The 18,182-nt window shown below is 39.3% G+C and overlaps 1 protein-coding gene across 1 annotated transcript in view; it reads right to left on the bottom strand.

Annotated features, from left to right (window-relative positions):
• The window catches only part of INO80C (INO80 complex subunit C), a 36,764-nt gene that overhangs the window by 8,612 nt on the left and 9,970 nt on the right, over positions 1-18,182 (bottom strand). Inside the window, exons 2-3 of the mRNA XM_030551494.1 lie at positions 4,455-4,565; positions 53-164 (exon numbers count right to left, since the gene is read on the bottom strand). Coding sequence (XP_030407354.1) covers positions 53-164; positions 4,455-4,565 — 223 coding nt within the window. The remainder of the gene's footprint in view (positions 1-52; positions 165-4,454; positions 4,566-18,182) is intronic.

Genomic DNA, 18,182 nt, shown 5'->3' with positions numbered 1-18,182 from the left:
TTGTGTGGATTTTATTATTTATAAATACATGCAAAGCATCTAAGCAGCTTACAACTAGGATCATTGAGTTGCCATGGCAATGCCCTTTCAGAAGCAAGAATTTGTTTTAGGTTCTTCCAAGTTCTGTTCTTCTTGCCAGCTGCTGCTCCACCAATGCCAGAGTGCTAGAATTAAAACATAGTGTTTAAGAAAAAATAAAGATGACTATTTCAAAATATGACAGATATTTTTATTTCACAGCCTTTGTGGTATGCCTCATCTTGTCATGAACCATTTATCATGCACACTTATTTCATCAATAGTCTAACACACTGTACACTTTAATTTCAGTTGCAAGAAAAACAAAGATTTTTTGAACTGTGTCAAAACTACTATGTTTGGGATTAACAGAAGGAAATTAAAATCTTCTTTTTACATGGAAATAGAAAATCAGTGTGGTTAGGGTTAGTCTAAGATTACGGGATTCTGCACTTCTATGCACTTCCCATCATATTAAAACTGTTTACTATAGGGTTGTATCTAAATTGTGATTACATGTCTAAATTCTCTTTTGCATGGTGTATACAAAATTACAGGTGCAGCTGTGCCTCCAATAAGTGAAAAGTGGTTGTGCAAAAATACAATTGATCCTGTAAAATGTAATCAATGCTATAAGAAGCCTTGTGGAAATCTTATTTTTCTTTCAAATGCAACAAGACAGCAGAATAGAAAAGGAGTAATAGAATGTTGTACTGGAAAGATTATTTTGCATTTTGAAAGCTATACTAAAGGAAGCCTTGCTGTAGTTATTATAACAGTAATTTCAGTTATCAAATGTGATTGCTGTAATTTATTTATGTCCCTCAAGAGGAAGAAGATATACAACATACCGTACTACTTCTAAATGATGAAAGGACTCTGCTTCTCAGTTTTACTTCAAAAAAGAACATTTTCTTATAGCCAGAAGTGTTCTCTGTTAATAATTACCACGTCAGCCTTATCAAAACTCTCACCAAGTTCTGCAAACACATTTTGGCTGTATTTTTATAAATTGGTGTGTAAAGTGCTAGAGAATGGGAGGAGGTGGGAATGGTAAAGTAGATGAATAGGATTCACTGTGAAAAGATTTTTCCGTGGAGGTGACTGTAAGATACTGTATTCGGGGAGGATGCTCATGAACTAGTGATGCATCAACTTTTTTTTTTGGCAATGAATATCCAAAATGGAAAGTAGATGGAACATTTAGCTCTATGAGTAACACCCTGGTAACCTAGATAGCATTGAAAGAGAGACTATTGACAGATACCACAGTCATTTCCATCCCAACACATTTGTAATTCAGATTCATTACATGGATTTTTCCCCTACCTCATCACGTTATTTGGCCTATTGCTGGCACTTATGACGTGATCTAAAGCCAGTGGCAAGACTCAGCCAAACTGGAAATATACTACACTGTTATTAAATATTACACTGTGAAGAATATTTGGTTTTCCTTTAATAAAAGGAAGAAAACTTAGAAGCTATAATTTTTTTCATGGTATATTTTGCTTTTAAATCCACTAAAGCAAGATTTAAATATCTGGATTTAAGGCCTGATGTTGCAAGGTGCTCCGCACCTTCTGGCATCTGAACAAATCAAGGGATTGAGAGCGGGACTGAGAGCATTTTCAAATGTTTAAAAATACCAACGGGGATGGGTGGTATAACAATGACATTTGCTGATTATACTTTACTTAAATAGCTAGAAAGTGCTATAAATTGGATTTACATAAGCAAGATCAGCACAATTTCAGTACTATATGCTTGAGAAGGCCCTGATCCTTCCTGTGGATCTATACAGATGGATCCTTACTCCTGCATGGGGTGCCTTAGAAATTGACAGGGTTTTCTTCCTAGGCCTACCCACAGAGACCCAAATGCAGGATTTGGGCCTAATGTACTTGGGTATTTCTTGTAAAAGGTATTGGACTGATAGCTTTATTGACAAGAAAGGTACAGTAGTGGCAGAGGCTCTCTGTACTGTTCTATGAATGTGCCTCCAATCTGTTTTGGAGGGATCACCTCTAGGAGTTTGAATGAGTGATCCAGAAAAGTACTCTCTATCCTGGATCTTCCTGCTGAGACTGCCAATAACTAAACTGATATGAACTTATGTCTGCTAGGGCCTGGAGTGAGTCTCATTTTACATGATAGCAATCAAATGGCAACAACTCTCAAGTGCAAATGAACTCAGCTGCATGTGAGCTGATGACTTATGGGAGAAAGGCTCTAGATCCCATTATCAACCCTTGATCTATTCAGTTGCCAGCGGGTGCACCTTGCAGCATCAGGCCTTAAATCCAGATATTTTGGGATTAACAATTAACAGGCAACTTCTTCCTTCCTGCTTTTTATTTTTAAATTTGCAACCAAAAATTCTCTCTTGTGCAGCGAACTAACACTTTCTCAGTTTTTGGCATACTTTTAAAAATTAAGTTATTTGACTTTATTTTCTTTGCAATTAGATTAAATTAAAATAGAATTATTTTAAAAGTCAGCAGAATTGTTTATCGCAGCTCATGGAAATGTGGGTTCAGAATAAGCTCCTAGAATTTCCCTCTGATTAATTTTTGTGACAAGTGTGAGACAATTTTGTGGTAGTTTTCAGTATAATTTTACAACTAATTCTGCAACAATGACACTAGATTATGTACACACCTCAGAGTTCATGCCTGTGTATATCAGCAGTTTAAATTCAGATGTGGTGAAATTCACCTGAGACATGGAGGGCCAGCACGATGCATCTGCACTACCCAAATCCTGGACTCAAACTATATGGAGAGGCTCTGGGCATGTGAGCGGCTTCTGCATAAACCATGCAATCCAAAGAGGCTGGTGCTTAGAGGAGAGTTTCAGAGGAGCATAGGAAGTAGTGGTCTAAATGCAGAGCCTGAGACTCCGGGGCAAATTTCACCTCCCCTGTTGACCCCCTGCTCAGCAAACTATACAAAGCCTGAGCATTCAGGCTTTATTCTGTGGGATGGTTGCATCTGATTCATATAGAATTAAATTACAAGGAATCAAATCTTTCTTTTCGAGCAATGGCTTAGGACTAGCACTCTGAAAAGGTTACTGGTCCAAGGAACATTTGGTAGAGTCTGCCAACAGGGTCTGAGCCCTGGCAAGTAGCAAGATAGCAGATATTAAAACAAAACAAACAAACAACCCTACCACAATGACATTATTAGCAATCATCATATTGCTATGCGTCTATCCACAATTTAATTCTGATGTTATTTTAGCAGCCTGTACTTCACAAATTGCTAGAGTTTCTACCACTTGAAAGCTGGAATGCCAAGATTTTAGAGAGCAGTATTTGTTTCCAGCTCTAAGTGACAGAATGGCCTCTAACATTATGTTGGAAATGAAATTATTGAGGGGGAACATAATGGCAATCACTAATGACATGATTTATTTTTAGTCCCTGTAGGAGGGTGGGACTCACCCCTGCGTTGTCTCCTGCTGGTCTCTTCTAGGAATTAGCTCTGCCAGCCTTGAAGCGCCTGGATCCTGGATGATCCTTTCTCTGGGTGATGACCCCACCCCCAGCTCACCTCAGTTGTAGGCTACTGCGTCACCAACTAGCCCCCATTCCTGGGGCAGACTGCAGTATAAACCACTCATCACTGGCAAAGAGGGTTTGGGCCTGCTGCTTTCCTCTGCCCTTGGACTTCCCCCCAGCAATCCCAATACCTGTTCGGCCTTACATTAAGCCTGCAGTCTGGGGGGGTTTCCAGACCAGAGCTCCCCAGCTCCTCTGGGCTTCCCCTAGCCCTGCTCCACCTCAGGTACACTCCCCAGCAACCAGGCCTCTCCCTCTCAAAGGCTAGAGAATCACCTGAGCTCCTGGTTCACAGCCTTTTTATAGGGCCAGCTGCAGCCTGATTGGGGCATGGCCCAGCTGTGGCTACTTCCCCAAGCAGCCCATGTTTCCCCTCCCATGGCCCTCGCTAAGGGCTGTTTCAAGCCCTTCAGGGTGGGAGTGGGTGACCACTCCACTACAGTCCCATTATTTTGCAACCTGACTGGGCTTAGGAACAAATGCCTCATGCACTTGAATGGATTGGATTTCAGATTTTCAATGGTATAAATTGTTCATTTCTAGCCTTGGTGGCTTGCGAGATACCAGACCATAAAACCATCACAGGTACCTTGATCTAGCAGCAGTGCTTTTTTGGCTTGGGTCAGGACTGAATATAAGCGTCGCCTCCGGACTAGTGTCATTTTCATGTTCTGTAATTTAATGCACACTTCAGCCATATCCTGGCATGGATATTGAAGCTGAATTTCTTTAAAATTGATGGTATGATATGGACCCTTTACGTGCATCCTAATCTTACTTTGTTAGTAGGAATATTAGCAATGTAGTAATATAGAAGCTTAGTTACTATTTCATTTAAAGTTTGAGAATTTCTAATTGTTAAAATACTCACAATGAAGTTGGGAGCCTTAAATGGCAACGGTTTGATGGCGGCTTCCATTGGCCCGGTATTGGGATCCACAGTCATAAATTTATTCTCATTCATGGTCTCTGCACCTACAGTCTGCAGAACAAACACACTCATTTCTTATTTGTTAATCCGAATATATTTAAAAGAAAGTGAACAAGATTGGTTTTTTTTAAATCTTGACAGTGCCCTGTTAAGTTTCTATTCAGTCTGTATCACAAGTGACTGAAATATAGCAAATGATAAATACACAAAAATTCCTAGGTGAAATTCTGACCATACTGAAATCAGTGGGAATTTTGCTACTAGCTTTAATGGTCCCAGCATTTCACTCCCTAACTCTTCTTTCTTGAAGACCAAAAGGACTAGGTAAAAAGCTAACAGCACTTATAGAACAGGCTGACATGTATTTCCATATCCTGCCCATATGCTGACTGTGCTCAGATTATAAAAACTCTTTCCACAGAAGACGTACATTGCAAGACATTCCATGTTGATACATGTTCTTTTAGATGGTATGCAAGGCTCATTAGTGTTACTGAATTACACAAACACACCTAGAAAATGAGAATATATATATCTCAGGCTGTGATCCAGCAAATCTTTATGCATGTAATTACTAAGGGCTTATTTGCATGCTTAGGCAACCACATGCATAAGCAATTACTAGCTTACGACCTAACTCTGCAAGTGGCACACTTATTTGGGGAAATATATCACTCAGTGTCAGTGATGGATTTTTTCTTTTCTTTTCTTTCCCTGCTTCTTATGTGGCATCTCATTTCCTGGAGGTTGGCAACATAGTAGCCCATTCTGTACAATGATCTGCTAATCTCTTTGTGGATGAATAATCTCTTTTATCCTCCCAGGATACCACATCATTCGTCCAAGATCTTTTTTTTTTGCCTTATGTTTTTCTGCCATCAACTTGCTCTTCCACTGCCCATAAACACGCGTTGCCAGCTGAACCTCTTAAAATGTACCGTGCAAATCAAATACTTCTTTTCTTAAGATTTTGACTATTGTTTTTTTGTTGGTTACTCAGTCAATCCATGATATCTTCAGAATTTTTCTATAACAACATATATCAAAGGATTGTAATATCTTTATTACTGATTGTTCGAATGTCTGTATTTTCCACAGCTGTAATATGACACAGGCCCAATGTAAGTTTTTAAGAGTTAGGAAACTGCATCTTTGATTGACTGATTTAGTTAAATAGACTAGATTCATGAAAGAAAAATCTGAGAATGTTGAGTAAAAATGCATTCAACAAGTAACACTGAAATTAAATATTCTGTCAAATATTTAAATGAAATTAAAAAATCAACAGTTATGACATTTTATTTTTAAAAATTACACAAGATCTCAGTTGATGAGCCTGTACAACTGGATATATTATCATTACAATGTCAATCCTACATCCATTAAAGTCCATGGCCTAAACCCAGTTCTGCCCCCACTAAGGACAGTGCAAGTAGAACCACTAATAGACTAGGACTCTGTCATTGGAGAGGAATTAATCCAGAAACAGAAGAGAAAAGCACAAGCTTTTGTGTTTATTTATGGTGCAGTGAAGAGAATGAGTCCCACTCCTCTCAGTCCTTAATGGGTAATGCTAGTGAGTTGCTAGGTCTAAACCTCTCTTTCCTACCTTGGCCAAAAACAATGCCATATTCTTACAAATATTTATACTCTCAGCACATAATTTTAGAAGCTAGTATTTCAGGTTTAAGGAGCAAGCATTACTCTAGAGTTTTTCTTCAGAAAGCTGGGACTGAAGATACAAAATGATTTTTGATTAATAAATAATATCCTGCAACAGCATCTTTTATCTGTCTTTTTGTATCACTGCAAAGTCTTTAACTAAAGGAGTCAGCACTCTTAGCACTGTTTTCTTTCAATTTTGCATGTTTTTGTTAGTGGATTATAGTTAGAGCTGCATAAATAATTGATGTTTCAGTTGCTGGCATATCTGAACAATCTCAAAAAAATTGTTTTAGGTCAAGTGAAACACTTTCAGTTTGGAGCATTTAACAGTTTAAAAATAAAATCAAATGAAACTGAAACAAAGTCATTTTGAAGACTATAATCAAAACATAATAAGCACTGTTCCAATATTTAAAGTCAAAGCAATTAAAAATATTCAGAGGACATCAGATGGAGGAAAGAGGGTATTATTACAAACATAAGCCCTGATTCTGCAACCAGATCTATGCAGAGTCCCATTGGATTCAGTGGGGCTCTCTACATGGACATGAGGGTTCACCTGCTTGAATTCAATTGCAGAATCAGGGAATTGGGCCCAATATTACAAACACTATCGGGTCTAGTGGTTGACATAAATGGGATTTTCACTCACAGTTGCAAATACAACACCCAGCTTTTGCAAGATCAAACTCTTAAGAAATTACAGGTTCTTAGTATAAGACTAACTAATGCTACAGCAAGCTAGACTGAGAATGATGATCAAAACTTTTATCTCACAGTTACCAGGACTAACTAAAGTCCTGGTAACTGTGAGATAAAAACATGCTTGCAAGACATGACTGTCTCATACAATGAACAGTCATCACTGCTTGTATTAAAACTTTAACTTACAGTAGTACTGAGATGGAAGAGGGGTATTTAGTTTAATGTTCTTGTCTTTTTGCAAGAATGTAAAGGAGTTTCATTGAAACACTGTTTCCAGAATAGGTTCCGTTCTTAGAAAAATTGTCTACACTGCTGTCTCCTGAGTTCCTCTAACTAGAAAGACTTTCAGCTCCCTTTTCAGTATAAATTCTGAATTAAAATCCTCAACATTTTAACTACAAAGTCAAATATTTTCAACAATTCTAAAAATTGTTTCAAATGCCAGTGGTTTAAATCACAAACAGCACTTACTGTTTCAGACTATTTTTTTAAGTTTCAAGAGGCGAAATAAACATTCAAATTAATTTTAACTAATATGATCCTGTTTTTCTATTATAATACCCATGCAACTTGAAATTGAATAGTATAATGATAAACAAGAACAAACGACTGCAAAGAACCTGAAAGACCTCAAAAGATAATTAGTGCTCAGTAAAGGTATTCTCTCCCATTCTAACATTAGTGAAACAAGTCTCCCAGTGGTATAGCTCTGCTTGGACTTAGAGTTTGTGGCAGTAAAGAAATTAATTGCTCACTTTCTAATGTTAGTAAAACCAGAATTAAGAGTGGGCTTGGTTCTCATAAAGCTCCTTTCAGTCTGTTTTATTAAATAGTCAGGTTTTCAGCAGCACAATGAGGAAGTATATATCTCAAAGAGAGATATCCTGCTCAGTGTGTGCTGCTAACCCTATATCACTCAGTGGCTAAATTCATACCTCCTCTCCAGTTTACTTCACTCTTCACCCAGCATTAGGATTATAATAACCTAAAAATAGCAAGTACTTTGTCATAAATATAATAAAAAATAATATTGTAATAGGCTGACAGTGTTTGCCTGAAACAATCTACATTAGCAGCAGATATTAATCCTTCTGGGAAAGGATTAGGTAGGTTTTTCTGACTTGGGCCCCAGTTCAGCAGAACATTTAAGCACATGCTTAAATCCATCCCTATTTGGTGGGACTTACTTAATTATGGTTTGAGTGCTTTGATGAATAGGGATGGACTCTTGCCCAGTGAGGGAGATGAATAACTACCCCTCTTGGACGAGAGGTAAGAGTCTGGAGGAAGAGGCCTCTGGCTTAGGCAGAGCACTCCCAACAAATGGGCCACAGAAGCAGACAAGTCTGGGGAGCAGATCTGAGCTGAGTTTTGCTACCTTAATGTTGGTTTCTTTGTTAATAAAGCCAAACCCCAGGAATGAGTCTAATTTGGACTCTAGATAACATCTGGATTGTACTGGTAGAGCAGGCTGGGAAAGCTGCCTACTTGCACATTAGTTTCAGTCCTAGATTTTGATAGATTTATTCATTTTTCTACATATTTTGTTCCAGATTCCCTGCCTCTGATGTATTTTATTTCACATTTCATCCCCAAAGATTTCTTCATCCATCTGGTTTAATTTTGGGAAAGGACAGCAGAAACTTGTAGAACATGGAAGCAGAACTCTTTGTTTTGGCTGTTTTGAGGTGGAATCAGCAATGTGGGTTTTTGGGGGGACTGAGTTCCAAGTCTAATTAGTGTGCTGTGAAACTGCTAGTCTGCATTTTAAGTATTTCTTCAGTGAAACTACATAATTCTCTAACTCTAAAAAGGGGATGAAAATTCCATATTGGAATAACTGATTTATGCTGATGATGTCATTTCCCAATCCATTTGGACTACGTTTAGTTTGTGTATCGTATTTTATACTATGGTTTCAACTTTATTGTAGTATTTTGTGAAAAAAATATATAAAGGTGCAGGGTTTTTGTGTTTTTTGTTTTTGTTTTTTTTTTACAGCAACAGCTCTCAGACCCATACAATGCTGGCATCCTACTGCTGACACAAGGAAATTGGTGATATGGATTGGAAAGAAACTGCATGTATACACTGTTGTAGGTAATTTATCTGATTTTATGCCCCCTTCTGCTGGCTGTTCCAAACAGTACCTCAAAAACTGCAATTCCAAATGGAAGTACTTGAGGATAAAAATTCCAGATCAAATCAATGTTTTGTTTGTGAAACTGTGACTTGATATTAAACTCTATAAGAAAAAGAAAGATGGGAATTGTTTATGAAGTAAAAAATATTATTTTTAGCCAATTTTTACCATAGATCTTACATTGAGTACTTCAGTTATAATGAAAATCTTCTATATAGTATTTTTGTTTTCATAATAGTTCTTATTGTGCAATACTTTTAGTATTATGGTTTTGCCTCATGTAGACAACCAGTGTGAACAGTAAAGGAGCTTTGATGCTTGATCAGGCCCTAGAAATCAATAGCAAAATTGCCACCGACTTCATTGAGCACGAGTGGACCTGCAGAGAGCAGACTCGTCTCTGACCTCTGTATAATGACGGGTTGATCATCTGTCTTTGGTTATTACTGTATACAGTATAGCTGTAGCCATGTCAGTCCCAGAATATTAGAGACACAAGGTGGGTGAGGTAATATCTTTTATTGGACCAACTTCTGTTGGCAAGAGAGATAAACCACCCTATGGCTCGAAAGCTTGTCTCTCTCATCAACAGATGTTGGTCCAATAAAAGATATTACCTCACCCACCTTGTCTCTTTGGTTATTACAGTAGTCTTTAGATAGCTGACTCCCAATACTTCTCTTTCAATCAGGAAATTCTGCATTGGAATTCTTGACTCAATATTGTCCACTTGCTGTGAGCCATATGATTATCTATAGCATCTTTGGAGTATAGGTTAAACTTCAAAGCTGTGATACTCAGGGGCGGCTCTAGGTATTTTGCTGCCCCAAGCACAGCAGGCAGGCTGCCTTGAGCAGCTTGCCTGCGGGAGGTCCGCTGAAGCCGCGGGCCCAGCAGACCCTCCGCAGGCATGCTGCTGAAGGTAACCTGCCTGCTGCCCTCATGGCAAGCAGCAGAGCGCCCCCCGTGGCTTGCCAACCCAGGCACGCGCTTGGCATGCTGGTGCCTGAAGCTGCCCCTGGTGATACTCAACTTGTCACATCTTTACAGGATTGTGTGACATCCTGATTACAGTATAATGATGTAGCAACTGGCCAAGGAGCAACATAATATTTAAAAACTGAGGAATGGGTTAAATCTGTATTTTTACTGGTAGCAAATTAAGGTAACTGAAAAATGCATATTGAAATACACTAAAGAATGTCACTGGGTGATAGCAACAACAATAGCAGTGGACTTCTCAAAACAGGGAATAGACTTTGAATGTCAGATATTTCCCCAAATACCAACTAATATTAATCATATTGTAACATTTATTAAGCTGTTTTAATATATTAGCTCTCACTTTATAACAAGCTTGCTACAGGTTTTTTTACTTTCTGAATATTTAATTCTTTTAACTCTGAGTGGTGAAGTGTCTGCAGATACTGAAAAGTTAAGCATCAATACTCCAGAAGAGGATAGTTAGCACTATAGATCACTGGAGATGATGTGGGGGCGAATCTGTCACAATTATATGGGCTTTATTCTTAGATAAAATGATAGCTTTGCAATATTGGTGGTAGGAAAATTTAGAATAGTGGATTCCCCAAAACAAATGCACTGAAGTCTCAGTAACAGCATCAGGATGGGATAATAGCACTCCCTCCTGAGTGTCAAGATTAACACCAGATATTCATTTTTGTGACAGAAAAGGGGATAACTATAAAGATTTATTCAGTAGTATGGGGTCCTAGTCCATTACTAGGGCTCTTAGGTAGTATAGTAATACAAATAATAAATGCACAGACAGCACAAGTCTTCCCCACCTGGTTGAATGTTACTGGTTCTTGGGTTCAGTGGAAAACATTTCTCCTTCCTTCCTATTGGAAAAGGAAACTTGATGCAATTCCCTCAACCTTTTCTTTTTCAGACTTCTGGCATATATTGTCTTTTTAAGAGTACTCCCCTTTCAAGAGGATCAAAGGCTTCCATGTGCTTATTTTGGGTGAGAGAAAAGAACCGAGAACCAGAGATCTTGGCTTGAAACCGTTCACATACCAGGAGAAAATACTGCATTTATACAGCAAGTTTTGTTCTGAAGGATACTGAAGAACCTCAGAAATGTAGTCACCTCTGAAGTAGAGGACAGCAGTGAGGCTGGCAATGGGTACTAAGTACATGTGTCATGGTATAATTCCCCACTCTGAACCTTAGCGTCCAAAAGATGGGGTACCAGCATGAATTCCTCTAAGCTCAATTACCAGCTTAGTACTTGTAGCGCTGCCACCAACCAGGAATTCCAGTGCCTGGTACATTCTGGTCCCCCCAAAACCCTGCCCGGGGACCCCCAAGACCCAGACCCTCTGGATCTTAACACAAGGAAAGTAAACCCTTTCCCTCACCGTTGCCTCTCCCAGGCTTCCCCTCCCTGGTTACCCTGGAAGATCACTGTGATTCAAACTCCTTGAATCTTAAAACAGAGAGGAAAATTCACCTTCCCCCCTCCTTCTCTCTCCCTCTCCCAGACTCTCCCTGAGAGAGAAAGTAATCCTAACACAGAGAGAAAATTAACCCTTCTCTCCCCCTTCCCTCCTTTCTCCCCACCAATTCCCTGGTGGATCTAGACCCCGTCCCCTGGGTCTCACCAGAATAGAAAAACAATCAGGTTCTTAAACAAGAAAAGCTTTTAATTAAAGAAAGAAAAAATAGTAAAAATTATCTTTGTAAATTTAAAATGGAATAGGTACAGGGTCTTTTAGCTATAGACACTGGGAATACCCTCCCAGCCTAAGTACAAATTAAAATCCTTTCAGCAAAATACACATTTGCAAATAAAGAAAACAAACATACGCCTAACTCGCCTTATCACTTCGTACTTACTATTTTGAATCTATAAGAACCTGTATCAGGGAGATTGGAGAGAAACCTGGTTGCACGTCTGGTCACTCTCAGAACCCAGAGAGAACAACAACCAAACACTAACAAACAAACTTCCCTCCCTCAAGATTTGAAAGTATCCTTTCCCCTGATTGGTCCTCTGGTCAGGTGACAGCCAGGCTCACTGAACTTGTTAACCCTTAACTATCTGTTTATGACAACATGGCTGAACAATATTCTTATAAACTGCAACCAGCCAGTAGTATGGGCAATATGCTCATGCAGACAGTATAAATGAGGAGTAAATCCATTTAAGTTAATGGAGTTTCACTATTGCCACCTCGGCGTAATAAGATGGAGAATCAGGGCTCACACTGCCTGATCAGACTCCCATTGATTGACATTAAAGGCAAAAATTTCACTGGAAATAGAACTGTGCCCCAAAAACTCACAACAAAAAATAATATTCTTGCTTAATTACAAGCTATTTTCTTCAAATACAGCCGTGCACAAGTTAGAAAGGAAAGATGAAGGGGTATAAACAAGGAGACAAACTAGATTAGTTTTCTAAGTGACCTATAACTGAAAAGCAGTTTGTTTATAGAAAATCTGGAGGACATTGGCCAATCTCCTTTGCCTTCAGAGAAATAAGGCAATATTCAAGCCAAACCATTTTTCCAAGCCAAAGTTACCGGGAGGCTGAAATATTGAAGTGGATGCTTTATTTATGGAGGAAAAAAGCTTAACATATTTTTCATTGATGACGCCTGAATATATTTATAAAAGCCTTGAAAAAGAATGGAAAAAAATCTGTCCTTCCCCTGCTGCCAAACAGCTGAATGGCTCAGCTGAATATGAAGTGTTATTCTATGCAAATTAACTCAGAAAAAGGTGACTGGAGTTTAGAAGTAATTTAGCTTGCTGTAAAAAGCATTTTCTTGTTTGGACCATGGCATGAAAAATAGTTAAATTGCAATCTAAATAAATAAAGTGAAAAAAGGTTACAGACTATAGAGAAAATGATCTGTACTGTATTCCTTCAAACTTTTCTGTTTTGAAATGGCTTGAAACATCTCATATTCCATCTGCCTGAGAGACTAAAATTTTACTCATCCACTAAAAGATTGAATTGTCACAAAGTGATGGATATGCTCTCTGTAGAGCATCTGAACACCACAGACTCCAAGTGCTCTTGATTAAAGGGCGACATATTCATTTAGTGTCCCATCACTGACTGAGCTTCAAATCACTACCATTCAACTACACTTGAGCTTTGTCACAAAATACTTGACCAACATGTATAATATACTAAATTACTTTAGTCACTTAGATGGAGGTATAAAATACCCTAAAACAAAGCTCTATTAAACTGCATAAGGGTTTGAATTTAAAATTAAAAATGCAGCCAAAGAGAGAATAAGATTTTAATTACATTTCTAGTCCTCAATCTCTCAAAACCTAAAGGCAAAAGAGCCAGCATTTTATGACACAAGAAATCCCTTTCACTGATACAGCTTATTTGAAAAAAGAAAAAACTTGAATTTACTTTTTTTTTTAATTATTAAACTTTCAAACACAGAAACAGACTGACAAGCTTTAATAAAAGCTTTGGTTTCTTCTCAATAGATTTCAGATGTCAAATGTATTTTTCCATTTAAAAACTTTCAAGCATTATGCTGAACAAAGTTCTTATAACCTACAAATATATTAAGAAAACACCATTTTCTAAGAGGAAAAGCCTCAATAAAATGTGGATAGCAACTGTGGATAGCTTCCCACAATGCCAGGAAAGCTTGATTCAATTTGCATTTGCCACAAACCTCCCTTCAGCTTAAATGACTGCAAAAGATCTCTCACTTTTAGATTTCATTTGGTGGGTTGGGACTATTTCTTGTTTATAACATTTGACAGTTTTCTTTATTACAAAAATTGTAACTCAGAGGCAAATGCAGGAGCTGAATAGCACAGTAAAGAAGCTCTGCAGTCAGGAAACTTGGGACATGTAGAATGAAAAAAGTAAAGTATATGTTATGACATACATTACCAGGAGTCAGACTGAGCCCAGTAAACAGAGAATAGTTAGGGTTCTTTGAAGAAAATAATTTCTCCTGAACTGTTACATTTTAAAAATAAAAGCATAACGGAGTCATCTTAGTGATTAAAAATTATTCAATTGATAAATTAGGACTGACTGTATCTGACTATGTTTTTGTGAACAAAAGACAACTTTCATTGTTGTAGTCTAATCAAGGACTTAGAGGCTAAATTCCATAATAAAACTGTTTAAATCTATCATTTTACATATTGCAGTTCTTTTAAGGAAACAAGGTACAGGAAGAAAAGGAAGATCACAAATTGTTGATGTGCCCTCAATGTCATAATATTTCTCAGAGGGGATATCAAATAATGGATTGCAACTAAGGAAAGAGAAGAGAGAGAACACTAATATCATAGTCCATCTGCCCACTAAAAAGCTTTATGTAAGATAGCAGTGGAGAGATAAGGAAAGAGAAAACAGAAGAGTATTGATTATTAGGACTGGCTAGAAAACAAAACAAAAAAAATCAATGTCATGAAAATCTGAGGTTTTGACATATCTTTAGTTCCAAGGCAGAATGAAAATGAGACCTGTGTCGAACTTTTTCATGAAGAGAGCGAGCCACCTCAAAGTAGCCAATAGCCAGGTGACTAGGGCACTTACCTGGAATGTGAGAGTCCCTGCTCCAAATTAGGTAGAGAGCCCTAATCACCTAACTATTTGGATATTCTCGGATGGTGCTCATTCTCTCTTCCCCCTCCCCTCGCACTCCCCCCTCCCTTTCCTCCTGGACCTAAGAAACCTTCCCAACAAATATTTGGTCAAAACCGAGATTCTTTTCCCAAAACATTTGTGTTTCAACTAAATCATATTTTTGACAGAAAAAAATAATTTTTTCAACTAGTTCTCTTGATTATACCCTTCCTGAAATCAGCAACCAATTAGTCTCCAGCAGTAACTGCTATATACATCTTACCAAATTCCTGTGACAGCACATGGACCCACGGACCTTGAGCTAGTGTCCAAACTTAACCTCTTCCATGATTTTAGCTGAACTAGTAATTCAATTACAATAAAATAACATGATCCACAGGCCCTTTCCTACCTTACCTGTTTTTAAGGCTTTCCTGCTGTCCTAGCTGCCTTTCACTCTAGCAAGACAGACACTCCCACCCCTTTCCTGTCCTATTGGGAGCTAACTGTACCCCCTGCCAGCATGAACCAATGGTAACTGCAGTGAGTTTTAGCATTATATCCTAGGGCAGAGGTGGGCAAACTACAGCCCGTGGGACCCTCCTGCCCGGCCCCATAGATCCTGCCCCAGGAGGCTTGCCCCAGCCCCTCCCCTACGATTCCCCTTTCCCTGCAGTTTCAGCTCACTCCACTGCCGGTGCAATGCTCTAGGCAGCAGGGCTGTGACCTCCTGGGGCAGAGCCCGGCCTGACCCAGTGCTCTGTGCTGTGCGGTGGCGTGGCTGTAGCGCCGCCAGCCACCAGTGCTCCAGGCAGTACGGTAAGGAGACAGGGAGCAGGGCAGGGGAGTTTGGGGTGGTAGTTAGGGGTCGGGGCAGTCAGAGGGCAGGGAACAGGGGAGTTGAATGGAGACAGAGGTCCCAGGGGAGCAGTCAGGAATGAGAGGGGGGGTTGGATGGGGCAGCGGGGAGCAGTCAGGGGAAATCAGGGGCAGGGATTCCAGGGGTGATCAGGGGACAGAGAACAGGGGTTGGACAGGGCAGGTGTCCTTGGGGGGGGGCGTCGGGGGCGAGAAGCAGGAGGGGTCGGATAGGGGCAGTGCCGGGCCACGCTTGGCTGTTTGGGGAGGCACAACGTTCGCTAACCAGCCCTCCATACAATTTTGGAAACCCGATGTGGCCCTCATGCCAAAAAGTTTGCCTGCCCCTGTCCTAGGGTAATTTAGCATATGTCTGCATTGCAAAAAACCCCACAAACAAACAAAAAAAACCAAACAGCAATGAGTCTCAGAACCTGGATCAACTGACATGGGCTTGTGCTATGAGGCTAAAAATATCAGTGTAGATGTTCCTGCTCAGGCTGAAGTCCAGGTTCTGAAACCCAGTGAGGGGAGTGGCTCTCAGAGCCCGAGCTCTAGCCCAAGCTATTTTTAGCATGGGCCTGAGTCAGCTGATCTGGGCTCTGAAACTCAATATTGTGGCGGATTTTTTGCAGTTTAAAAGTACCCTAAGTAGTAGATTCCATCATTCTTGCACAGGAACAAACTCTGCAACACCCATAAGATGCCCAAAACATCCTCCACCATCCCCACCACCCCAAAATCAATTGTGACATATGAAGCATTTCATTCTTAAAGCAATTTACAGAAAAACAAAACAAAACAAACACACAAAAACAGTGCTGCCCTTGAGTTCCACATCATATACTAATTCTTCTGACTGACAAGTAACACAAGCTTCAAAAGAGCTTGCCAAAGGTGCACCACATCAGGGATCAATAACCCCACCAGATACCCAAAAGATACTTGTAAGAGGACAATAAAAGGAACTACACATCCATTGTTATATTTTCTAATCCTAGGGCAACAGATTATGTAAAGAAAGCTCGTGTTATTGGGAGGGAGAGTCTTTTTGTACATTCACCAAATATTGTAACTTCCCCTCCCTCACTTTATAAACTCACAAACCCAAAGAGGGAAGTAGGCCTTAATCTGGGAGGCTTCTCTTCTCCGCGTAGCACGGAGACTGTACTCAGCAAACCTGTGAGTGCAATACCTTCAGGAGACCTATATTTTCCAGGATAACAAGTAAGTTGCTAAGTGAACAGAAATAGACCAGGCAAATTCTAGTTTAGAAGAGAACCGAGTCACACGAGCATCTGTTGTGAACTACTTTGCTTCCTTTATACAATCAAATGCCACTTTGAGGTGTGTTTTCTGATATCTCCAGGATACGCTGCTTTAATGAGATATAAGGCTTGAGTAGCAATAAAATGCACCTCAATACTTTTGGTTGAGTTTGAAGAATTGCCACATATCCTGAAGACAGCTAGACAGTCCTGATTTTTTAATATATTTTCCATCCTGATTGCCTCTTTTGCAGGACATAAATTAAAATATAGCTGTGAAAAGACTGGCTGTTCCATTGCATCAGAATTAGTGAAGTATTTGTACCAGTTTCAAGAGTGCAGGTGAGAAAAAACCAAGGGATTTTGTGAGAGGTTTTATGGGTTCTGGTAAGAAAGCTCCCACAATAAAATATTTAGCATGGCAATTTTAAAAAAAAAAGTGAGGATATGCTCAGATTGTGAATTAGAGCATTTACAGCTATAAAGACTATGGAGCTAGACAGCCCCCAAACTGGGACCTTTTAAAAAATGTTGTCGTTCCTAGCTGTTGTATACTATATAAAAATAGTGGCAACTTCAAAGTCCGATTTTGAGTTAAAAAAAACCAGAATTGGTAAATCCCAAATTGATTTGATGTGGCAGAAATATGAATCAGCCAACTCCTTTTGTGAATACATAGTTATTAAGCTTATGGCTAAAGCTTATGTTATGCAGTGATAAAGGACACTGTACCACCTGACATTGTGTAACCTAGATCCATGCAGGCCAGACTTACCTGGAGGAGGGGAGAATTGGGTCCTGGCTCACTACCAAGTGCAAATCAATTCACCACTGCCCTCTTTTTTAAAGAGTGGATAGCAGGAGTATGGGTAAAGGGGACAGAAGGGCAGGCAATCGTGGATGCAGCAAATGAAGTTTGACAGGAGAGTATATCACTTTGTCTTTCAACTTCAACCCAGACTCCCCATCAGGATGTTTAATTTACCTGAGGGTAATTAATTTACAGTTGAGAGCTAAACTAACAGTTTATCTTCATTTATTCAGTCCAGAACTATCAACTGAAGACACACCTTGGTAGAATCGGAACATTTCTAACTCTAACTTTAAAAGATGAACTAAATTTGGGGCCTCAACATTTTGAGTGTCTAGATATTTAATTGTTTTCATCCCATCCCAGTTTGTTCATTTTTAGTTTATTGTGCTGTGAGGACACTATCCAACTCACTACAGTTAGAAGCAGCTATGGCAATATACATCAATGCTGTCACATATTGTTAGAAACCAACATGTTTTAAAATTGAAGATATTACTGTTTGGCCTGAGCAGTTTGATGTAAACTGTATGACTACCAAGCAGTGTATTAATTACTGTGCTAGTCTCTGCAGGGACTTTCAGAGAGCTGTTTGAGGACCTGATCCCTCTTCTGTCATTTCTCCCCT

This window comes from Gopherus evgoodei, chromosome 2 (assembly GCF_007399415.2).
Source record: "Gopherus evgoodei ecotype Sinaloan lineage chromosome 2, rGopEvg1_v1.p, whole genome shotgun sequence".
NCBI classification, from domain to species: domain Eukaryota; kingdom Metazoa; phylum Chordata; order Testudines; family Testudinidae; genus Gopherus; species Gopherus evgoodei.
Note: the sequence above shows the minus strand (reverse complement) of the source record. Positions and strands in the feature narration are given on the sequence as shown.